We start from the raw sequence: 24,945 nt of genomic DNA, 5'->3' as shown, positions 1-24,945 counted from the left end.
CTGATTCATAATGTTTTGGGATGGTAAATGGATTTTAAAAATCTGTATATTAAACAGCACTAACTAATAACATTTTTGTACCCATTTTGCTCTATCTCACTCAGTTGGACTGTTGGAGTGGCTGACTGCTGGCCTGCTGTATCCAGATGAAGAGCTGAAGGCCTCGGTGTGCTACGTGCTAAAGAGGTTGTGGTGTGCAGTGGTTGTGCCCCTAGCTCTCAGAGACAAAATGGCTCTGTCCCTGCTGCAGACACTGGCTAATGCTTGTACCCCTCATCTCACCATCAACAGCCTGGGTATTCAACATACTTCTGCTCATTTCACATTTAGTATTATACGTATATGAGAAAAAGAGTAAAGCAGGTATTCTTTCATCATAGGATCTAATCATGTTGTGCTGCCAAGAGTTCCTGTACAAACAGATTCTGCAAGGGCAAAGATCAGCCAAACAAACTGGCTTGTCAAGTTATTTTCTTTGAAATAGTGTCACTTCTCACAAAGAAACTGTGGCTGTAATCTGTGTATAAACAGTCAATATTTGGGCACTTCCTACATTATAACCTGGAGCACACCTTGCTATTTTAATCCTGAGAGATAATCAGAGCTCTGTTAAATCCAAAAGCAAAAACCTTGGAAGAATTTGCTTAGAACTACTGGTGGTGCTACTAGTTTCTTAGAGAAGACATGAACACCAAGTGTGAACTCAAGGTTAAGCATAAAACACAGGGGAGAGATAGAACACTGGGGAAGGAAAAGCTGAATGGAATCAATGGCAACAAAATAGAACGATAGTACAAGAATGTGCACTGCTAATTCATAGTGTAAAGAAGTGAGTGAAAGTGACTAGGTGTCACATGTGACACAGCACAGCACTCAGTGAAGCACTCTGAAGCACTCAACACAATGAAATGTGGTTTTTGTATTTAACCCATCCCTTGAGGGAGCAGTGTGTGGGGACAGTGGGGACAGTTTTCATATGTGTGTTCTGTGTTTTTCAGGCCTCCTACATCAAATGTTGAATGTGGGTGAGGTGGTCGCTGTGTTGATGAGCTCTGAGCTGCAAGAGGCTCTAGTCAACTATGATATCATGAGCCCAATGGAAAGTCCCCAATACACTGAGCTTTGTGGTGAGCACTGCTCACTGCCTCTCATCCTCAAAAAGGTGCTGTTCATCAAATCCATCCTTTGACCCATCCATCACTCTGTTCATCCATCCTTTCACTGATAACCACTTAGCCAGTTCAGACAGATGGAAATGCTACACAGTTGGCAAACTATATTGACTCAGGTGGTGGCATGGCTCTATTTAACAATGAATAGTGAATAGATATATGTATTAGTGATATACAGTATATATTTGAAGTCTATATATATAGACTATATATGTACAAATGTTAAATAAAACTGAATGAAGTTATTTGAGAATGGTATGTGAAATTGGTATTTAAAATCTGAAACACACTTTAACAACAACAAATGTTTAATGTTTACACACTGATGTAAAGACTGACAGAAACTTGATATTTGACAAATTTTTAGATTGAATTTAGCTATTTGTATGTATTTCTAATTAAAGGAGTCCTGTAGTTTTGGCCATTTTCAGATTGAATGCTGCATAACTAGGTATTGGGAACTATTTACTTAGTCCTGATACTATATTAGTTCTTTATTATTAAGCCTATAGGTGATTCATTAAAAATCAGATTTATGATATTGAAAGTTGATACAATATCACAAAGTCATCAAGATAGTGAGACCGACACAGTGCTCAATTTATATATTTATTTTGCTGTTAATGCCTGGACATTTCATATTCTGTCTTTCTGTACTATTACTCACTGCTCAGCCTCTTGTTGAGCCTGTAGCAGAAAGAGCTGCAGCTCATGATTTTCCATTTCACTGCCTGTCAGCTTTCAGTTCCACCTTCAAAATCATTTAATCTTTTTACAGGGTTAGAGAGCCATAAATATGCTTCATCCATTCTTTCTCACTTAATTACTTATCTTCAGTTATTTGCCTCTTCAAATTCAAGGAATGTGGGGCACCTTCCCTCAACAGGCAGTCAACTGTGAGGACAATGGTCAATCAGCTGTCCTAATTGTTCTATTAACTATGAATGATTTGAAAAAGTGTAAGCAATTTTGTAGCTTTTGTTGATATGGCAGTTCTGTAAATCAAAATGTATCTGGTAGACAAATAGACTGAATACTGTTGCATAAAATCAAATGTATTCACTTGCACTGAAATGATGTTTGTGTTGATACAATTCTGCCTAATCACAGACAAAATTGCATTTGATGACTGATGGTGGAGGTTTAACCTGCTGTCTGGATGAAAATTCTTACAAAATGAGTGTTGCATATAAGGCCTTTGGTTGCACTTTTACAGTATTACAGTATGTAATCTATGTTTAATTGGAATTATATCAACTGGCAGTATATCAAAAATAAATGTTCATGAAATATAATTATAACATCATATATGTTATGTATTATATATGTAATTATAACAGCATAATATAATTTAAACCACATTGCCCTGATCTAGCTTGAAGGTCTTTGAATTGGTGAATTTGTAAGTGTTGGAAAGTAATTGATTAATGTGTAGTTTAAGGGAATAAAATATCATAACATTTATTACTATTATTTCATAACTTGCCCATCACTTATCGTAAGAAAGTTTGGGCTCACTGGATAGGTTTGCCTTACAAAAATGTGTTTTGTGTGTGTTTGTCATATTGTAGCTGTTGCTGAGTAGAGATGAGGCACTACAAGTTGGCAGCGCTCGCTGCATTGCAGCTGTACTAGTCCACTCCCCCAGCCAGTACTGTGGACCATTCATAAAGGCTGATATACCTGGTTAGCCATGTCTCCATTTAAACACATTTTTTCCCTTTCGCTCATTGCCTGTCATTTTCTCTTCAGAAGAAAAAAACAATCACAAAACAATCATGGGCCCATGATGCAATAGATTATTTGAGCTTGAATTCAGCTACTTGGTCAAAAGGTTGATCTCATGAATAATTTGGATTTCATCATATTAGAGGGATATTTTGGAATGTATTTTTACCATGCATATTTTGAAACATCTGTAAAAATGTTTATTTCTCTGTCTTTGCAGTAGCTGTGCTACATACATGGTATAAAGATTATTCTGTTGTGTGATTTCTGTTGTCCTACTTAGTGAAAAAATCTCAGTGGAAATCTCTTGTTTGCCTTCACCGTCTTCTGCTCTGATTCCTCATGTATTTCCCCTCTAGAATTCCTGTTTGAGCGTCTAGGGAGCAGTAACAGGGAGGCTCTTCTCTGGTCTATATATGGCTGTCTGATGCTGCTGACCGAAGAACCACTCTTCTTCTCCCAGTGCCACTCTGTCTACGGTGAGGATTCAGGATTTATTTTTACTGCATTCTTTACGATTGCTGTTATGTTGTGTTTGAAATTTTTGTTTGTTACAGACAGACCCACCATTAAGAGTTGACTCAATGCGTACATCAGTTATGTTCAGCATAACGTAAACAAAATACAGCTAAATTTGTGGTGCTCATTTTTTTTAAATGATTAACACATTTATTTTGACAGCCCTATTATACACACTAGGGTTGCCCAGTTAATCGAATTTTAATCACAGTCACAATTTTGGCTGCCATGATTAAATTAAGATAATTCACATTGATAATTACATTTAAATAACCAACCACCAGGGGGTGAACTAAAGCTTAGACTGAGAGGCAACCTCAAATTGTGACAGAGTGAGACGTGCACAGCTTCAAAAAAGCATCTCTCATTTGTTGGCAAGTTGGCAACCTTAATAGAAATATACACCATAGATATATACACTAGATGTCGCATTCAACCTCTCAGCATGCATCAGTACTGGCCTCATATTTGGATGGTGTTCCAAGCTCATTCAGTCACACTTCTCTGGCGGTACGGCTATACATATGGCTAAAATAACAAGGAAATGAAGAATTAATGCATAACATTTCATACAAAATTTTGTGTTCAACAAATAACGTTATTCATGTTCTCAACTCCACCCCATAACAATGTGTCTACCTAAAATAATGAATGATTGCAATTATTATTCGTGATTACAACATTGAATAAAATAATTATCATTTTGGCCATAATTGTGTAGCCCTAATACACACATGATTAGATTTTGTCTGCATGTGCAAATAGGCTTGTGTTTATAAATGTGTGTCAGGTATTGAGCCTCTGGTGCGGAGTCTAAGGGATGTTTTAAAACTGAGCAACCTGGAGGTGCAGAAGCAGGGCCTGCAACTGCTCACTCTCATCCTGGACAGGTGAGGGTCACAGCATCAACTTGCCATAGGCTAACAAAACAAAAGACCTGTCACAGTGCAGGAGCAGTTTGGGAAACAGAATTCACTCTGAATGTGATAAATGTTGCTTACACTGCATCCTAATGCACAACATATTCCTAGATGGTGAATTGCAAACAGCTTTTTAAAGACTTTTAAGACACTTTTTTCATATCCTTTCTTAGTACATAACAGAGCACTTTAAAGCATGAGGCTAATCTGCCATTCAGATAGAAGTGTCCTTATGGCATTGCAAATTAGTTCCATTTTTGGTTGATGTAAAGTTTAAAGTAAGGTTCAGTTATGCAAAGTGTTTTTACAAATCATTAAATTATTCAGAGACCAGACATTTCTACTAGTGTGCTTCTCTGAACATTTTGACTGATGTATGCCAGTTTTTAGGTCAGTCAATTAACATTTAAATAAAACTTGTCTCCAGAATAACCCATTAAAATTGATGGATTGTACAAAACCCTTCAGTAGAAAAATGTGTGTCTTTATTGGTTTGTGACTTTGCAGAAACAAAGCAGAAACATCCATCTAGTTAATTTTGTAAAAAATATGTCATTGTGTTTCTTAGTGTCCTAAAAACTGTCTGATGATATTACAGCTACTTTTATTGTGTTATTGACTATATATTGTATAAGGCCAGATTAAACAAAACTCTGTTCCCCTTATTGTCATACAAACTGTTATAGAAGGAAGCATTATAAACACATTCAGCTATTTTCTAGCTGCTTTTGAAAATCAGTGCCACTCATGCGCAGTATTGTGCAATTGAACTTACACTACTACTCTGTCTTACACTCAGCCTAATAATGTTCTTCCTGAGGAAGTTCAGATCACAGACAAAATCCAATTTTCACAACAGTCCAATTATTTCCATTAGAGAGGGTTGCACTGCTAATTATTTTGGGTTGATTGTTTTGTTGATCCTACATCTTATTGGCTTTTATGTGCAGTAGGAATATTTTATCTACTGGGTAAATGTTCATTGGTCAGGTTGGTAAGATAATATTTCTTTCATGGCAGACATCCAGGGGCGGTGCGTCTCTTCCCCAGTAGAAGGGGGTTTATAGATGTTACTGAGGTGGTGATTGGGGGCGTGACCTCCTCATGCCTCCAAGTGGCAAAACAAGCGGTGCAGGCTGCCACTGCCCTCCTCAGGTAAAACATACAAACATACATCAGACCAGTGTCTGTTTATCAGAGAATTGTGTCTCTTTGATTTCTGCTCTTTCTGTTTCTGCTCTGTGTGAAGGCTGAATCATCAGTCCAGTCCAGTGCAATATAATGAGCTAAAGAAGATTGTAGAGTCAGTTATTATCAGATGCACAGAACTGCCCCTTCCCATCTTTTCATCACACAGATCTTCAGTAAGTGTGTATCTGTCTTTACTGTGCATATACTTTTCTATTGATTCTTTTTAAATATTTGACTTTTCATACCTGACTTCACTGGATCTCAGGTGAACATGCAGGCCTCTAAGACTGGAGGATTTCTGCTGCTGGCCCTGCAGTGTTTTCAGCAAGCCTGCAGGTCAGACATCCAGTGGGAGTCTTCCCTGGCATTAATTATTTATCCCTGGTGTGCATTATTCATCAGAAAGACTGACTGTCTTTAAATGTATTGCATATAATAACAATACCTAGCAAAGGTTTTCTGCACAGACATAATTATTGTATATATGTGTCTTTGTGTGCATATGCTTGGGCTGATGTTTGAAGTCTGGCAGAGCAGTGTGCCTCTGATCCTGTTCTAAAGCAGAACGCTTTCACGGCTCCACACAAGCATAGTGAAGACATGGTGGAGTATTTCTGCATGAGTCTTCTACGCTGCTGTGATAATGCCTGTATACCTACTGTTACTGTGAGTTTAAATCACACACGCACGCACACACACACAGTATGCAGTTTATAAATGTATATTCAGTATAAGGAGTAGCATTATAATTAGCAGTATAAGTCTCTTAAATTGCTGGTTTCAAAACATGCCGTGTTTTGCTCTACTGAGCAGAATATACTTAAAATTTGAATTAGTCTGCACAAGTTCAACTGCAAAAGAAAGTCATAAAGACACACTTCCAGACATGGCAAATATGTAGTAAGAATAGGTGTAGCCTGTATAACCTTGTGCAATGCCTTTTTTGACCATTAATTTTGCTCACCATAATTGAATCTTTCCAATCTCAGTATCTATCATACCATGACTAGAAGGAAACAAGATGGACACTGGTTAAGTAAAAAAAACAATGCCTGGCAAGCTGTGTGTTTTAATACATTGCAGCATTCTTAGACTGCTTTTTTACCTTAGGACAATCATGATATTGGATAATCAGGATTGTACAAACAGTGGTTAATATTATTATCACTCCTTATGAGAAGCCACTTGCAAATATAAAACAATTTACATGATTGTGTATATGTGATGTATCTGTGTTTGCAGAAGCTATGTGAAAGAGTACCAAGTGCCCAGATACTGCAGCCTTTCTTCTCCATACTGTCCAACCAGTTCACTTTGCTACCATCTTTCATGCCCGAATTTGCTTTCAAACTGGGTGAGAGGTCAAAGGTCAAAAGTGAGGAAGCAGTGAGGATGATGTTTTTAATTAGGGGCTACCTCACTCAGATTCAGTATTGATGTTGCACCTCATGTCCTCTTTTTGTCTTTTAGTTTTTTCTCTCTCAAATCTCAAAACGTTTCACCTTTCTTTCTGTTCAGCATCTTCTGGTTTCATCAGGCTAACTCTGGAGTACAAAGGACTGCTCTGTGCAGGAAATAGGTACAGCCTGCATTGCCTTACATTAAATATACATTTGCTTAGATACTTAGATGTGCTCTGAAAAACACATAATACAATCATCAATAGGCACACACTTAAATATACAGTACAGATATTCAAGCACATATGCATTCAAACACCTCATGTTTGTCACAAGCGGGGAAGAAGGTACTGAGCGAAATAAGCAAAATGACATTTATTATGAATAAAATGAATAAACACAGAAAACAAACACAGAAGGGATTGAGGTCCCAAAACAGAGTTCAGATTTACACAGATTCACATCTAGGGACATCTAACGAACGGCTGAGACTTAAACACAACACAGTTCTTTTAACAGGAGCAGTGAACAGAGACATGGCAATGCACTTCTCAAACACAGTGGAAATAAATAAAAGTATGTAAACAGTGTTTAATTGGGAGTATATCAATTGGCATATTTAACATCAAAAAGGATGTTTAGAATGACATGCCAGGGTAGTTTCATAGTGCTGGGCTGCTCAGGTTGCTGGGTGTTAGTGAATGTCTGTCTGCTGAGCCATTAGCAAACTGTTCACCAAATGAGCAGCTGTGTCTTACCTAATTTAAGACAAAACCAGTAAAAGTTGTTTTTTGCCATTAAGGTGTCTGTGCACCTGCTCTATATTTCAACCTGTTTTTTTTTTATTAAGGAACCCTGGACTGAATGCAGCATGCTGTGGGTTTCTGCTTAGGCTTTGTGCAACTCTGCTTTCTCAGCCATCCAACTCACACCATGAAGGTACAATTTGCATTTATACATTTGTCTGTGTCTGTATGCATGTGTACACATATGCCTGTGTGTGCATGTGTTAATGTATGTGTTTCTGTTGTTTCTGTTAAAAAAACAAAGTAAACAATAAAATATGGACTCTTATGATTGTATTATACTGTTGTTACAACTTGCTCAGGGCCATAACTGGAAAGGAGGTCAAGGCCATGTTGAATCAAATGGAACAGCTTATTATTTCAACTGTTTATTATTCAAGGGACAAAGCAATCGATACTCCAAGCTAGCAGCAGCCTGGACAGAAAAAAAATGAGCCCATGAAAAAATGTTTTCACAAAGCCTACAACTCATAATGCCCCCAAGTTTTCCACTAAATTTTTCCTTAAGCAGGTGTGTAGGTAAGGTGTGTGTGTGTGAGACTTCCTCCCAGAACATATATAATTGCTAAACTAGGAAATGGAATAAGAAGTGGTAATATACATATTTGAGAGATGTAGCAGAGTCTGTGTGAGTCTGCAAATTGCTCCACTGGGGCTACTTTATACTTCCTCTCTTTCCCGCAACCTCCTTCTCTCTCTTCTCCCTCCTCCCCATTTTTCTCCCTCCCTTTGATTTCTCTCACTTCTCTTGATTAATTTAATAGTGTACCCTCTCTGTGTCCTAATTTTATTTTAGCTCACTCAGTTATTTTTTCCCTTTTATATCCCATTTTCTTTAACATACTTTCTTCTGTTTATATTGGAAGATGTAGAAGACATGCTGGGGGTGCTGGAGATGTCTTTGCCATCTCTGTGTGTACATGTGACTGAGTGGCCTTCGATAATGCTTGAAGCTCCTGTGCCCCATCCACACTTACAGCATTGCCAAGTCTGCCTGCTGTCCATAGCATTACAGTATGGGGATAGGTATGACAAGACAAAATTCAGATGCACGCATATAAATAACTGCACACAAACGGGCATACTTCCAAATAATATAAGTAGACATGATCATTTAAACTGTGGTAACTGCATAAGTGAAGTATGGAGTTTTGAGTCTGGGTTTAAAAATTGTTCCCAGTTCTAGTTGGTGTAACCTTTAGCAAACCACTATTAGCAAACCCTGTAACATCAGAGAATGCACACCAGAAATCACTTCCCGTAATATAAGTACATGTGGGCGTGTGTGTACTTCAGGTTCCTCTCTGACTCAGTGCTGTTTGCTTGTATGGTGAGGGTGCTCTGCTCAGTGCGAGAACAGGGGGATCCTTACCCTCCTGCCTGTGTGCTACGCTCTGCCCTCTACCTTCTCTCCATCACGCAGGACAGAAGTTCAGAACTGGACTGGGTAGGCAGTTTTTGTGAAATAAACTATATGCTTAAGAATAGTGTTAAATGTTATTGTGCAGGTGGAATTGATTGCATAGACTACATTACATTAGACTACACTATTCATGCATAATCATCAGTATAACATTCAAACTTGTTGTCCTGTTGTCAACCACCTGATCTAATCAACCATAGCAAAAATACATAAACATAAAGCAGCATAACTGTTCTCATAAATGGGCAGTAACTTCACCAGTGTTAGATGAGGAGGTGCTTAGGGTCTTTTTAGATGTGGTTAGATTGTGAGGGAGTCAAGTCTCTGGAAAAATATGTTTTAGACTATGATGTAAGTGGGAAGGAAAGACTGGAAGGATGTGGGATGGGTGTGGGTGAAGGAAAGACTGCAACCTTTATGGTGTACATTCTCATTGTCTCTTCAGGGTCCTTTGAACAGCATCAGTAAGGTGCTTTCTTCCCAGCCCTTCTCCACTCTCTACACCCATCACCCATCACTTCTGTCTTTTGTCTTTCATTACCCTGCTCTATCTGAGCAATTTGGACAGCCACTCATGGAGCTCTGGCTCTCCAGGCAGCCACAGAGCTCACCTGAGGATCCATCAGAACCAGCAAGCAGTTATTCCTCTTCCTCAACCTCTCCTCCATCACCCCTGCTTCCTCTCCTGCAGAAGAATTCAAGTGTCATCCTAACTTTGCTGGTGAGAGCGTAGAGTAGACCTGTGAGCACACATAATTGAACACATCAGCCAGATCAGATATATTTGATGAGTTGCATGAATTGTATGAAATTCCATGAACCCATATAAATTCGATAAACCCATATAAATAAATTATTTGTTTGGCGTGAAGATATATATTAACAATGTTAAATACTTTTTTTAAAATTCTCATTTAATTGGCTGGGGGTCTTCTGTACCAGGTTGAATTGGAAGATTCATGCACAGATAGATATATAGAAGCCACACCAAAAGATGAGATTCACTCCACAGGACCTCTACAGCAGGATGACTTGTGAAATGAGAAACTGCACAGGGCCAAAAACAGGCAGCTTTTTAGTTCAGCTCCAGAACACAGCTTGAACACCCGGCTCTCCGAGAACACAAATTGAGCATTCTGTCTTCTAATTCCCAGTTTGTCAGGGAGATGTGCTGTCTGGGATAGGCTTTCGTAGCGAGGAGAAGCCTTATGTGCTGAGGTGTGCAAGTAATTTTTTTGTTGTTTGTTGGTGTGTTTTGTTGCTTTTTGTTGGTTTTTTGCTGGAGAGCTCAGCGAGCAGATGTGAGGCTTCTAACGATGGGGGGGTTTAAAAATGTAACATTTGTGAATTTTAATTGTTTCAATGATTTAGAAATTTTTGTCAAATCTTGTTAAAAACAATGAATAACATACACTTTGACATCTTGCATTGACTATTGAATATATATAAATATGTAAATGTAAAATGTAAAGTGAAGTGATTGTCACATGTCATACACAGCACTATGCACACAGTGAAATTTGTCCTCTGCATTTAACCCATCACCCTGAGTGAGCAGTGGGCAGCCATATCAGGCGCCCGGGGAGCAGTGTGTGGGGACGGTGCTTTTGCTCAGTGGCACCTCAGTGGCACCTTGGCAGATCAGGATTCGAACTTCTGATTACCGGGCCGCTTCCTTAACCGCTAGGCCACCACTGCCCCTATCTAACACCCACGTGGAAAACGGCATACTATATATATTAGCACACGTTGTGATTGAAGCATTATTGCATCAGCATGTACATCTAGAAGTAGCACACATTTTGATCAGAATACCGCTTAGATTTCAATTAATACAATTAGCAAAGATGAGATTGAAATATTCCTCTGGGTTTTCCAGTTTCCTCAAGCTGTCCAAAAGCATATACACTTGACTCTAAATTAACCATGGGTGCGAGTGTGAGTGAACAGTGTTTGTGTGTGGGCTCTTTGGTGGGCTGGCACTCTGTCCTGGGTGACTCCCCTCCCTGTCCCCATCCAAGGTATTTGTTTGCTGATGAGCTTTATGAGATTTAAATGTTTGTTATCTGTATATTGATACTGAAATTTGGATCAGGTTTATTATCAAATATGTCTGTCTTTTTTTCTCTGTTTCGCAGGACAGTATCGGTGGGAAACTGCATTCTGTTGTCAATGACAAATTCCCTTTCCCCTTCTGTTAGCCCTTTGAGATTTTGCAATGAAAAGGGCAATATAAATTAAATGCATTACTACTATTGTTATTTTTATTATTTAATTTCAGTTATGCTTTGTCATGAGACCCAGTATTGGCATTGCTATGAAATTAATGACTTATCATATGTAGTTACTGTTGTTTTTCTCCTTCTCCCTGTTGTAGGCTATGATGTGTGGTAGTGATACAGTGCTTGCAGCTCATGCCTTGACTGAACTGAGAGGTTTTGTGAAAGCTGGTTGCCTTAGTGACCCAGACGTCTCCTCCATCCTGAGGCCAGCACTGCTGCAGGTGTTTCAGAAGCTCGGCTGTGAGATGGCCAACAGTCCTGGAGGCAAAGGTCAGTTAGTTCCTCCAATGTAATGTCTTCCAGCTGTCTGTCTCTCTTTGTTTTGATTTCCTTTGTCATCCCAAGGGACTGAATAGGTCAACTGAACTGCATCCCTGTTTTCACTCATCTATACCTTAAAACATTCCCCTATTTTTCCTCTTCGCATGTTGCCTCCTTTTATATCATCCTCCTTCTCTTATTTTACTTCACTGTCTCCCTCATATCTCCCTAGGGAGTTGATAGAAAATTGAGACGCACGCTGACTTTGATGGTTCTTTTTTTCTTTTTGTGACTGCTGCTTTCTGTGTATGTTTGAACAGAAAGTGCTGCATATATGTTGTGCAACCAAGAAGCCAGTTCAAAGAACTTTATGGAGGTTTTAGCATTTTATTTGTGTGAAGTATAAAATGCCAATTTCACCCACTCACTCACCACAAAATCTAAGGCAGTGAAGTATAGTATATTGATACTGAGAACACTAACCTCTGGCTTCAGGTTCACAGAAAGGGTCATAGCAATCAGAGCAAAAAATAGCACAGTCCTGGATATTCTCCCACACATAAGAAAGAAACACGTCTTTCAAATAACAGATAAAAGACCACAGATTTCACTTTTTAGGAACAGCATGTTGCTGTGGATAGTCACAGCTTCAGAATCACCCACTAGTAGAATCGAAAGATTTGAAAACTTATCCATGAATTTAACTTAAATCTTTGCATTTATACACATTTGTATTTTAATTTTGTTAATGACCCAGTGAATGAATGAGTGATTCATTGAATTAACTATTACAGTTTTATGAAAGAAAAAGCACAAAGAAATGTTAGTTCAAAAAGAATAATACATTTTCCTATCAGAAAAAAATCCCTTGCAAAAACATCAAGAAAGGTGTGATTTTATAGCAGGTTTAATAATGAAGTCTCAAGAATGTAGTGTTATCATGCCAAATTACTTTTCTCTACCAGCACAAACCATTTTTTTTTTATTCCAATGTACTCTCTTATTTTACCATTTGTGCCTTTGGGTCAATTTACACTTCCTGACCTGACCAAAGTCATTACTTGCACATGAATAACTTTGAACTGTCACATTAATTATATACAGTATTCTCTACAGGGTAATGTACTTAAAACAGAAAGAAATTTGGGTTACAGGGTAACTCCAAGCCAGTCAGAATTTGAGATTCTATTGTTATATAATATGTAGTATTTTCAGATGAGGGCTTTATTGTCTCTGTATCTCTCTGTCTTTTCATTAAATTGTGTGTGTTTGATAAAGAAATTCATTAAAAAAAATTCCCTTCTCTCCAGTTCCAGCCAGTCTCTCCCTGGTTTTTCAGCTGTTGTGTCTGATGCAGACAGGTGTCTCAACAGAACAGGAAATGGACGGCACAGACTTCAAATTGTTGTACCACGGTGAGACTACTTCAACCCTAACCCTAACACTGGCAGTGCAAGAATAACAGAATAACAATATAGACAATGCAAAAAAAAAACTGTGAAACAAGTCATGAAGGTGCAGAGTAACAATGTGCAAATGCTGCTGTGGTAATGTGACCAGGTATTGGATCTGATTGGTTCTGGCAGGGCGGGCGGAAATGGAAGTCCCAAGTGGACAGCCATACTCTGTCCCCAGGTTTGTAGCTGTGGTGGTCTGTGGTGGTTTCCTCCCATATGATTGCCCCCCCCCCAAGCAGGAAAGGACCGTAACAAAGTCCATCGCAATGTGGCCTGTGTGGAATGGGAGGTCCTTGGTGTCCAAAGTGGGAAGATGGGAAATCCCAGGCCCATGGTATTTTGTGCTTTTGTCTTTCGTGAAGGACACCTGCCTGTATCTGTCAGGATCCGGTCCGAAATGGGGGTTACTCTGGTCCGGGTCAGGATCAGGATCCGGACCGGAGTTTCATTGTTGTCCTGTGTAATGTTCCCTAATCGGTTTCACCTGTGTTAATTGTATAAAGCTGCCCTGTTCGTTTCTGTCCGCTGTCAGGTCTTTGAAGTTATGTTCTATGTTCACCAGTGTCTTCGTCTCGGATGTCTCCCCTGTCCTGTGATTCACCAATTAAACCCCTGTTCCGTGATGTCAGGTGAAAGCGTCCTTCATTCTTCGTTCCTCGTCACTCCTCGTCCTCCTCTACGTTCACCCGCCGCGTCATTCCCGCATGGACGTGACAGAAAGACCTGACCCACATTTGGACGCCACCTGACGCAGCCCCGCTGATCGGAGGAGCCGCGACTCGCCGGGAGGACGCCGCCAGCTTCCTTGTCCCTGGCCTTCCATGGCTTCATGTTCAGCAGGGTCCCGACCCCTGCCTCTCAGTCCCGTGTCTGGCGGCGTTGAAGGTGAGGAGCGGCCATTCAGCGGGGCGAGCCGGAGACTGACAGGGAGCGGCGGACGCATGCGGATGGCGGACGAGGTGCCGGTACCAAACTGGCCCGAAGCCGTCTGCGCTGGACATCCGCCGCTCGTCCATCTGGAATACTGGACCATTAATTCATTCATTCAGTCATTTATCATTCCTCTCTGTTCATCTCATCCTTTCTGGTTTGCGAATCGACTCCGTTCGATTCCTCCTGTCCACTCGAACCATTCAGACTCTGTGTATGGACTTTTCCCCCCTCCTTCATGGACTGCTCCGTCTGGCCCGCCAGGTGTCGTGCCATAAAAGGGGGGATTCTGTCAGGATCCGGTCCGAAATGGGGGTTACTCTGGTCCGGGTCAGGATCAGGATCCGGACCGGAGTTTCATTGTTGTCCTGTGTAATGTTCCCTAATCGGTTTCACCTGTGTTAATTGTATAAAGCTGCCCTGTTCGTTTCTGTCCGCTGTCAGGTCTTTGAAGTTATGTTCTATGTTCACCAGTGTCTTCGTCTCGGATGTCTCCCCTGTCCTGTGATTCACCAATTAAACCCCTGTTCCGTGATGTCAGGTGAAAGCGTCCTTCATTCTTCGTTCCTCGTCACTCCTCGTCCTCCTCTACGTTCACCCGCCGCGTCATTCCCGCATGGACGTGACAGAAAGACCTGACCCACATTTGGACGCCACCTGACGCAGCCCCCGCTGATCGGAGGAGCCGCGACTCGCCGGGAGGACGCCGCCAGCTTCCTTGTCCCTGGCCTTCCATGGCTTCATGTTCAGCAGGGTCCCGACCCCTGCCTCTCAGTCCCGTGTCTGGCGGCGTTGAAGGTGAGGAGCGGCCATTCAGCGGGGCGAGCCGGAGACTGACAGGGAGCGGCGGACGCATGCGGATGGCGGACGAGGTGCCGGTACCAAACTGGCCCGAAGCCGTCTGCGCTGGACATCCGCAGCTCGTCCATCTGGAATACTGGACCATTAATTCATTCATTCAGTCATTTATCATTCCTCTCTGTTCATCTCATCCTTTCTGGTTTGCGAATCGACTCCGTTCGATTCCTCCTGTCCACTCGAACCATTCAGACTCTGTGTATGGACTTTTCCCCCCTCCTTCATGGACTGCTCCGTCTGGCCCGCCAGGTGTCGTGCCATAAAAGGGGGGATTCTGTCAGGATCCGGTCCGAAATGGGGGTTACTCTGGTCCGGGTCAGGATCAGGATCCGGACCGGAGTTTCATTGTTGTCCTGTGTAATGTTCCCTAATCATTTTCACCTGTGTTAATTGTATAAAGCTGCCCTGTTCGTTTCTGTCCGCTGTCAGGTCTTTGAAGTTATGTTCTATGTTCACCAGTGTCTTCGTCTCGGATGTCTCCCCTGTCCTGTGATTCACCAATTAAACCCCTGTTCCGTGATGTCAGGTGAAAGCGTCCTTCATTCTTCGTTCCTCGTCACTCCTCGTCCTCCTCTACGTTCACCCGCCGCGTCATTCCCGCATGGACGTGACAGTATCTTTGTCAAGCTGTGACCTTTCCCAAACAAGAGGTGTCAAAAAGCTTGAGGTGTCATGACGAAAAAGACAAGGACAATCTTGATTGGTCTGTGGCAACTTTTTTGGGAGTCAAATGTATAAAAGTTTTCTCTTATGATCTCTTCACTTCCTCCTCCATTCGGGCACACACCAGGCAATGGCCATGCTCGTGACAACCTCCCTACAGTGCAAGCATATTCCCCATGCTGGTGATCTCCATGGGCTCAGCAACAGTGATGGTGGCTGTGGTGGTGACGGCAGCAGTGAGCCTGTGCTTGTTGCAAAGCACATTGTCCAGGGTGATGGCCAGTTCACTGCCCAATTTGTTTGCTGAATTGTGTCTGTGTTTTTGCGTTGTGATGTGATGGCAACCAGAAAGGGTGTAAGCTGAAAGGGGCATGATGTAGTAGTCAGACACTCATCAGTCATACATTCTTCTTACATGCTTGTATACTAGGACATTATTCAGATTTATTAGTCAAGCTATAACTGTTGCTTCAAAAAACTGCAAGGGAACAATAAATCAAACATTACAATCATAGGCAAGCCGTGCCCACCCTGCAAAATGCTCTGTCTTTCTATTGGAAAAAAAATACATGAAAACACTTGATGCTTTCCAGATTTTTCAATTAGGGCAATATCCGTTAGTGCCTCTTCCACTGCTCACAGTTCATTCTTTAATTAAAACGGCATATATGTTCCATTCTTTGTAACACCAAAAGCTATGCATCAGAGCTCTGGTCACACCTCTGATTGCCATTTATGTTGTAATGTTTTAGGAGTTTTAATGTTTTAATAATGTTGCATCAGTGAGTGTAAAACGGCACAGTGCACAGTGTGATTTCCGTACATCTGGTGGACCAATACCAATTGGCCGATAAACATTTTGAATACATTTGAAACACATATGGAAGTATACATAAATTATCATGTTAAAATGAATAGCCATTAGGTTATTTCAATAACATTTTAGCCAGCATTTTGATTGGAACTTATTGTTTGTGTGCATGTGTGTTGTTCACTGTCTGCTTTGACAATGAAATATACAAGAAATTCTGTCTATTGGTCAAATTTGCAGAAAGGTTGTCATGACTGGACAAAATTGTAAAGTCACACAGAATTCACAAGGAGTTGTTTGTTGTCATTAACGATTGTTGTGACTGATTTAATGTTCTTCATAGTGACAGTGACCATAAATCAGTTAATGAGTTTATCTCAGTGTTTAAATCATTGAGCCTGATGCAAGAACTTTTGATGTTTATCTTGTATACACAGTGAGTAACCTTGCAGGAAAGGTGAGAGCCAATTGTATTGAGGCTCTTTTGCCAGCAATCAACTACCTGTACTGCTGCCTTGCCCTCTGTCCCCCACACTGCACTGACAGAGGTGAGATTCACACCATTTTCCCGCCACCCACATGCATACTAGCTGAAGTTGAACACTTCTTCAATACACATGCTGCCACACAAAGGCCGCCATGAACTGTTCAACCTTGACTCACGTTACAACACTCACACACTCAAACTGACATTCTCTAGCACCACTAAAAGCGCTTATTAAAATGCCCTTGCACTGTAATCATCCTGATATGTTATGGCATTGTATGTGTTAATGGATGTTTTTCTCTATTTGTTTGTATCTCTCTGTCTTTCATTTTCTTCCCATTTTTCCCCTTCTGTCTTTAATTCTACCTCAGCTGTCTCCATGCTTCTGTGTAACTCTGGATTGATGGATCAGGTTCAGGCAGTGGTGGACCACTCTTCCTCCTCCTCCTTGTCCATGTCCTCCATGTCTCCACTCTCAGCTCTGCTGTGCTGCTGTCATCTGTTTCTTTCCTCCCTCATCACCCTGCAGCATCAGCACAAAGCACAGGTATCCACACACATATAAACACATACTATTCACACTTCAAACACAAATTAATCCATGACGGATATATACAGTCAAATACAAACACACTTACATACACATGCCATATACCAGTGGTTCCCAACATCTCCATTTCCAAGCCTCAGGTTGGGAACCACTGTCATATATGCTCTGAACAATTTTGTCTTTCATTTTTCATATGTGACATATTCATTGTTTCTCATTTACAAACAAGCCATTACTATCACTAAGGCAATATTTTATATAATAACATCAATTAAAACAGTAAAAATGTAAAAAAAAAAAAAAAAAAAACACCTATTGTGTAGGTTATCCCTAAGCACACCACTTTAATGCTAAGCATACATGACAAGGTATGATTGCAGTCATCATAGAAGGTCTAAGGGTTTTTTTTTTACCTTTGCAACAGTTTGCAATGTGCTGCATTTATAATTTCACCTACTGGCTGAAAGCTTTGCCCATGTCAAGGGTAAAAGCAGAGAAGGGATTCTCTCAGCAAAATCAAAGTGATATAGCGTTGTCATGTGGAGTTGGAGAGAGATATTGCCTCATGTGCATTGAAGTTGCAAAGACATATTGAACATGGCTGCTTTCAAGTTTGCAGCAAAGCAGAAAATAAAGCATACCCTGCTACTGTTGTAGATGCTGTGCAAAAGGCATCAGTTAGCAGCAAACCAAGGTTTCTGTGGAGTCTTAAATAGTTTGATAACCTATAATTAAGAGCTCAGAATCAGACCAAGGTGTAACTGAAATCTGATTCGAAGCTGGATGGTTTGTGAGGAAAAGAAACACAGTATAGAACCCAAAGCAAAGTGTGCAAGAAGATGCTAAAGTTGTAAATTGTAAACCTGATTTGTAGGCAATTGTAAAAATCACTCTTTTTATTACTCTTCATTAATTGAAACAAATCTGTGGTTGTGGTCTTTTTATAACCTAAGGTACCGTTATTTTGTAAAATTAACATGACCAAGTTTGTCTAGTAAAACTCTTTCCATACAACACACTGCATGAACGAGCTGTAGTGCAAAATCTTTAGCAGCCTGTTCTGTTCTCGTCAGCTCTCAGTACTCCCACCGCCCTCAGAGAAGAGATCCGTCTGCACTGAGATCTCAGCAGCCCTCACAGGCTCACTCCTGCAGAATGTCAATAAGACAACAGGGCAAGCTGTCTGCAGCCCCGGAGAGCTGGGAACTCAGACTGTAGTGGTGATTTTAACTAAGGACCAGATTTTAAACTGATCCCGTGTCAATTTCCAGGTCCAGAAACGCATCCACCTTGACTTGGGTCGGATGGTGCAGCTGCTGTCTTGCAGCAAGAGGAAGATGGACAGCCTCTCTCTTGGTAAAAGACTCACTGACTCTGTACTTCACCCATTTATCCAGTCCGCTCCAGCCAGAGAAAGGCTGTTTAATTCAAATCATGCCTTGCTGTTTAACTAAAGAATCACTGCCACCTTTTCTCCCATTAGCACCATCCCCAAAACCCATCTCCTGCAGTTTATAAAAGCTCTAACCTCAAATGATGTTAGACTAATTTGAGCTAAAATCTACCTGTAGTCCTGGCTCTAGTCTAGTGAAGAATGTCACATATGTCACTTTTACTCTCTTTTTTTCATTCTGTCCTTTCCCAACCTCTTTTTTCACATCCACCATTACTCATTTATCTGCCTACTACGTTGTAATTTCTTTTACTTTTCTTCCATCAGTCTTCCACTTATCTCCCTATTCAGTTTGCTTCCATTAATTTTAATTTAATTCATTTTCACTGACATGACAAATAACATAGGATTTGCATTGGACCATCTTGCATTACTGAGTTTAAAAATAATGCCATTTATATCATAAAAACATTCTCTGTCTTCTATCCCTTCCCCCAACCCCCCTCCCTAGCTTGTATCCTGAGGCTGCTCCAGTCCCTGCTGGATGTGGATTTGGGTTCCCCGGTGCTCTGGCTGGAAGAAGGGATGGCTTTAGGCTGTGAACGTCCCTTAAAACCCTCTGACAGTGCACTCTACCCGCTGGGCATTCGTGGGACGCTCACACTCACCACTGCTCTCCACAGTCTCCTTCTCCAGGTCAAACAACCCAGCCATTACTCTGTCTGGTGTTGCTTTGTCTTTCTGTCTGTCCTGTAATGATGTCCTCTGAAGCTTGCTCAGTACTAATCCTTGGAACAGGCTAATGCATTGTCTGGTTCTCTTATAATGCCAGCGGTTTCCAAAGGGCTTTTTACGCTGATCTGAGATCAGTTGTGGACTTCATCTAATCCTGTCAGGATTGGGGTTATGGTGACAAAAATAGACAGTTTCTACCAGCACTTGGCTTGACTGCACAAATACACAGATTTACATAAATTATACATTATTTGGAGAGTAAATGGCTTTGTACTTAAGGATATGGAACAATTTCAAGCCTTTTCTGTGTAACAGTTATCTGCTGTAGATCATTCAGGCATTTTATAGCCTTTAAAAGCTCAACAACGATCATTACCTTTGAGAAACAGGCTCATTTGGTTTTGAAAAGCTCCCCAAAGACACTCTTAGAAAGAATGAGTAACCCTAGGATGATGGTCACAAACATCTGTGGATTTATACTGTATAGTATACACACCCTTGTTAAAGGGCCAGGATTTTTTATTACACTCCACTTTGACACTTTAATTGTTTTTATCAGTTGTTTTGTTTACAGTTTGTGTGTATGTGTCTTTCGTGGTCTCTGTAGCAGAACTCTAGAACTGTTCAGAGCACTCAGTGGTTCTGGACAGAGTAACTGTCTGGCCTACTTGAGTATTTTTGGTTCTGCTCAGTCAGGGAAAATCATGTTTTATTAAACAGGCCTTTCTTAGACTCTTTCTTTCCATACATCTTATTCCCAATCCCTAGTCTACTGTCTCGAATTGTGTGTATGTGTGTGTGGTGGTGTGGTGCATGTGTGGGTGAATTTGAATTTCTATGCTTGTGTGCTTCAGAAACAGGAGATGCTACTCTGTGTATCGGCAAACTGTCTAAAATCTCTTATGGGCTTTCTGCAAAGAAGGTGTCCTACTATAGGTAAGAAAAATACAATTTAAATTCAGAAAAGACTGATCTTCCTACTCATTTCTGTGAAAAAAATCAGTTATTACAGCTACCACATTTGTGAATACAGTACATAATTTTAATGTATTTTGTTATGTTACATCCTTATTCCAAAATTGATTAGTTTTGTTTTTCCCTACACACAACACCCCATAATGACAACATGAAAAAAGTTTTCTTGAGGTTTCAGCAAATTTATTAAAAGTAAAAACTGAGAAATCACATATACATAAGTATTCAGAGCCTTTGCCAAATACTTTGTTGATGCACCTTTGGCAGCAATTACAGACTCAAGTCTTTTTGAATATGTTGCCACAAGCTTGTCACACCTATCCTTGGCCAGTTTCACCCATTCCTCTTTCGCAGCACCTCTCAATCATGTTGAATGGTGTCACGACTACGGACTTACGGGGGAAGGAAGCGCAGAGGTCTGACATGCTGGGAACGGGTTTTATTATTAAACAAACAATAAACACAAATAAAGAATGGCGCGGTGGCCAAAAACAATTTAACTACAATAAAGAACGTAAACGAGCCCGCAGGCATGTGGCGATTGCCAGAACTGAAAATACACCATGATGTGAGGAGAGCCTTCAAGAGAGTGAACACCAGGAAGGCAGCAGGACCAGACGGCATCTCGGGAAGAATCCTCAGAGCCTGCGCGGACCAGCTAGCACCTGTGTTTACAGAGATATTCAACCTCTCTCTATCTCAGTCGGTGATCCCCACATGCTTCAAGGAGTCCATCATCGTTCCGGTCCCCAAGAAAACCCATCCTGCCTCCCTCAACGACTACCGCCCTGTAGCCCTCACCTCAGTAGTGATGAAGATCTTTGAACGGCTGGTCAGAGACTTCATCATTTCTTCACTACCAGATACACTCGACCCACTACAGTTTGCATACCGTCCCAACCGGTCCACGGATGACGCCATATCACATCTCCTCCATACTGCACTCACCCACCTGGACACTCGGAAGGGAAATTTTGTTAAAATGCTCTTCATTGACTACAGTTCAGCATTTAACACAATAATCCCTTCCACACTCACCACCAAGCTGGAGCACCTGGGACTCAGCTCATCTCTCTGTCAGTGGATCTCCAACTTCTTAACCGGGAGACCACAGGCAGTAAGGATGGGTGGACATGTCTCAGCCTCCATCACTCTCAGCACTGGAGCCCCCAGGGCTGTGTTTTGAGCCCCCTGCTGTACTCCCTGTACACCCATGACTGTACAGCCACTACTAACTCCACCACCATCATCAAGTTTGCTGACGACACTGTCGTGGTGGGCCTGATCTCTGACAACGATGAGACGGCCTACCTGGAGGAGGTTGGAAATCTGGCGAACTGGTGCCAGAGGAACAATCTCCACCTGAACGTCAGCAAGACAAAGGAGTTAATAGTGGACTTCAGTACAAAGCAGGAGAGGACCTACCAGACCCCTGTCATCAACAGGAGCCCAGTGGAGAGAGTGGACAGCTTCCGTTACCTCGGTGTTAACATCACGCAGGACCTGTCATGGTCCTGTCACATCAACACCGTGGTGAAAAAGGCCCGGCAGCGTCTCTACCACCTCAGACGCCTGAGAGACTTCAGACTGCCCTCCAAGGTGCTCAGGAACTTCTACTCCTGCACCATAGAGAGCATCCTGACGGGAAATATCTCAACCTGGTTCGGGAACAGCACCATGAAGGACAGGCGAGCCCTACAGAGGGTGGTTCGATCAGCCGAACGAATCATCCGTACCAAGCTCCCTGACCTTCAATCTATCTACAGCAAACGGTGCTGCACCAGGGCCAGGAAGATAGTGAAGGACCTCACCCACCCCAACAATGGACTCTTCTCTCTGCTGCGATCAGGGAAGCGCTTTCGCTCCCTGAAGTCCAACACAGAGAGAATGAGGAGGAGCTTCTTCCCGCAGGCTGTCCAAGCTCTCAACATCAAGAGTACATAGAACTCATGCACTTCACCTCTAATCACTCCGGACTCTTTTGCACAAAACTTTGCACAAAACCACTTTGCACATAATCACTTTGCCCTTACTGCTCTTTCTTTTATGGCTTTTATGGCTCTTTCTTCTTCCTTAAACATTGTAAAAAACTGTAACTCATTTGCACACCTTCACCCTACCAGTTACACATATTTTATGTTAAAGACGTAAAAGTGTAATACTTGGTTATGTTTGCAATATTTGCATATTGGTTCACTGTTTACTTGCAACATTTGCAATACTGTGGTCTGTAGCAGTTGCAGAAAGCATTTCACTGCACATCATACCGTGTATGACTGTGTATGTGACAAATAAAATTAGAATTTGAATTTGAACATTCACATACGTGCACTAACGTCCACGAAAATGACGTCCCTTCCGAAGGGGCGGAAATGTCCGGCCTTTATGCGCCGTCAGGATTGGCCACCGGTGATAAGCACAGCTGCAGTCAATCCTGACACATGGGAAGCGTCAGCGATCTCTTCAGAGATGTTCAGTTATCTGGGCTCTGACTGGGCCACTCAAGGACATTCATAGAGTTGTCCTGGAGCTACTTCTTTGATATCTTGGCTCTATACTTAGCGTCGTTGTCCTGCTGAAAGATGAACCATCACTCCAGTCTGAGAGTGCACTGGAGCAGGTTTTCATCCAGGATGTTTCTGTGCATTGCTGCAGTCATCTTTCCCTCTATCCTGACTTGTCTCCCAGTTCCTGAAAAATATCCCCACAGCATGATGCTGCCACCACCATGCTTGTCTGTAGGGATGGTATTGGCCTGGTGATGACTGGTGCCTGGTTTCCGCCAAACGTGACGCCTGGAATTCAAACCAAAGAGTTCTCATTAGACCAGCAAATTTTGTTACTCATGGTTTGAGAGTCCTTCAGGTGCCTTTTTGCTAATTCCAGGCAGACTGCCATGTTCCTTTTACTAAGGAGTGGCTTCCATCTGGCCACTCTATTATACCATACTTTACCATTCCCATTGCTACAGAGATGGTTGTCCTTCTTGAAGATTCTCCTCTGTCCACAGAGGACCTCTGACAGAGTGACCATCGGGTTTTCGGTCACCTCCCTGACTAAGGCCCTGCTCCCCCGATTGCTCAGTTTAATCTGCTGGCCAGTTCTTGGAAGAATCCTGATGGTTTTGAACTTGTTCCTCTTACGGATGATGGAGGCCACTGTGCTCATTGGGACCTTCAAGGCAGCAGACGTTTTTCTGTAACCTTCCCCAGATTTGAGCCTTGAGACAATCCTGTCTCAGATATCAATAGACAATACCTTTGACTTCATGCTTGGTTTGTGCTCTGACATGAACTGTCAACTGTGGGACCTTATATAGACAGGCGTGTGCCTTTCCAAATCAAGTCCAATCAACAGTTTTTTCCACAAGTGGACTCCAATTAAGCTGCAGAAACATCTCAAAGATGATCAGGGGAACCAGGAGGCACATGAGATCAATTTTGAGCGACAGCGACACAGGTGTTGACACAGGTGTAGAATTCTGAGAAAAAAAAGTGATGCACTGTGAATACTTTCCAGATGCACTGTTTGTGTTTGTGCAAGAGCAAAACAAACTGTGTGTATATGTGTATGTAAAACATTGGACTGTGTGTAGGCCAACATGTTGTGTCTCAGCCCTGGAGTCGTTTCCTGCTGTACTCCCTTCTCAGCTCTGGAGACAGACTCTTGCTGCACCCAGCTACAGTGAGCCTGCTTACAGTGGTGAGGAGCCCACAGACACATACACTTCCCCACACAGCCTTCACTTCACATTTCAATGTCCACAGGCACACAAACACACACCCCACCAGTTTCTGCTCCTCTCCTCTCCTCCTTTCTGCTCATCCATAAGCACACACACACACACACACACACACACACACACACAGCCCTGAAGCAAGTGTGCATTAGCACAGTCCAGAATGTTCCCTTCATTCAGCTCTACTCACTAATGTGGCCCTGATTACTGTGTAATTACCACATATACAGCTGGCTGCTTGAAAAGATAAAAAAAAGCACAAAACAACACAGATAGAAAGATTTTTTTGTTGTTTTGTGCATGTGGGTCTAGGTGTTCATTCTGTCCTCTACCTGTATTTGAGTCTACGTATGTGCACTTATCCGTGTGTGTGTGTGTGTGTGTGTGTGTGTGTGTGTGTAGCTGATGCAGTTTGGTAGCAGTTCAGTGTTGTGGGATCCAGATCTGGCTAAGGTGTTTAGTGCTGTGGAGCGCAGAGGGGTAAAGGAACTGGAGCAGAGCACAGCACAGGCTCTCAGAGAGCTGCTCACACAGGTATGTATGTACACACACACACACACACACTGGTGCTGAATACCAGTAGCACTTTATGTATTATGATAACTATACATAAAGGGAATTCAAGGAAATGTATTTGTACATTAG

At 41.8% G+C, this 24,945-nt stretch overlaps 1 protein-coding gene across 1 annotated transcript in view; it reads left to right on the top strand.

Annotated features, from left to right (window-relative positions):
* The window catches only part of mei1 (meiotic double-stranded break formation protein 1), a 30,640-nt gene that overhangs the window by 4,430 nt on the left and 1,265 nt on the right, over window positions 1–24,945 (top strand). The window contains exons 6-29 of the mRNA XM_028985919.1: window positions 105–296; window positions 999–1,162; window positions 2,744–2,858; window positions 3,260–3,379; window positions 4,210–4,309; window positions 5,360–5,494; window positions 5,589–5,703; window positions 5,796–5,866; window positions 6,055–6,196; window positions 6,773–6,884; window positions 7,049–7,109; window positions 7,781–7,869; window positions 8,603–8,762; window positions 9,033–9,183; window positions 9,605–9,880; window positions 11,537–11,711; window positions 13,013–13,117; window positions 16,859–16,969; window positions 17,280–17,455; window positions 18,730–18,814; window positions 19,363–19,547; window positions 20,441–20,522; window positions 24,157–24,263; window positions 24,703–24,834. Coding sequence (XP_028841752.1) covers window positions 105–296; window positions 999–1,162; window positions 2,744–2,858; window positions 3,260–3,379; window positions 4,210–4,309; window positions 5,360–5,494; window positions 5,589–5,703; window positions 5,796–5,866; window positions 6,055–6,196; window positions 6,773–6,884; window positions 7,049–7,109; window positions 7,781–7,869; window positions 8,603–8,762; window positions 9,033–9,183; window positions 9,605–9,880; window positions 11,537–11,711; window positions 13,013–13,117; window positions 16,859–16,969; window positions 17,280–17,455; window positions 18,730–18,814; window positions 19,363–19,547; window positions 20,441–20,522; window positions 24,157–24,263; window positions 24,703–24,834 — 3,161 coding nt within the window. The remainder of the gene's footprint in view (window positions 1–104; window positions 297–998; window positions 1,163–2,743; window positions 2,859–3,259; window positions 3,380–4,209; window positions 4,310–5,359; window positions 5,495–5,588; window positions 5,704–5,795; window positions 5,867–6,054; window positions 6,197–6,772; window positions 6,885–7,048; window positions 7,110–7,780; window positions 7,870–8,602; window positions 8,763–9,032; window positions 9,184–9,604; window positions 9,881–11,536; window positions 11,712–13,012; window positions 13,118–16,858; window positions 16,970–17,279; window positions 17,456–18,729; window positions 18,815–19,362; window positions 19,548–20,440; window positions 20,523–24,156; window positions 24,264–24,702; window positions 24,835–24,945) is intronic.

The sequence above is a fragment of the Denticeps clupeoides genome, chromosome 7 (assembly GCF_900700375.1).
Source record: "Denticeps clupeoides chromosome 7, fDenClu1.1, whole genome shotgun sequence".
Classification (NCBI taxonomy): Eukaryota; Metazoa; Chordata; class Actinopteri; order Clupeiformes; family Denticipitidae; genus Denticeps; species Denticeps clupeoides.
Note: the sequence above shows the minus strand (reverse complement) of the source record. Positions and strands in the feature narration are given on the sequence as shown.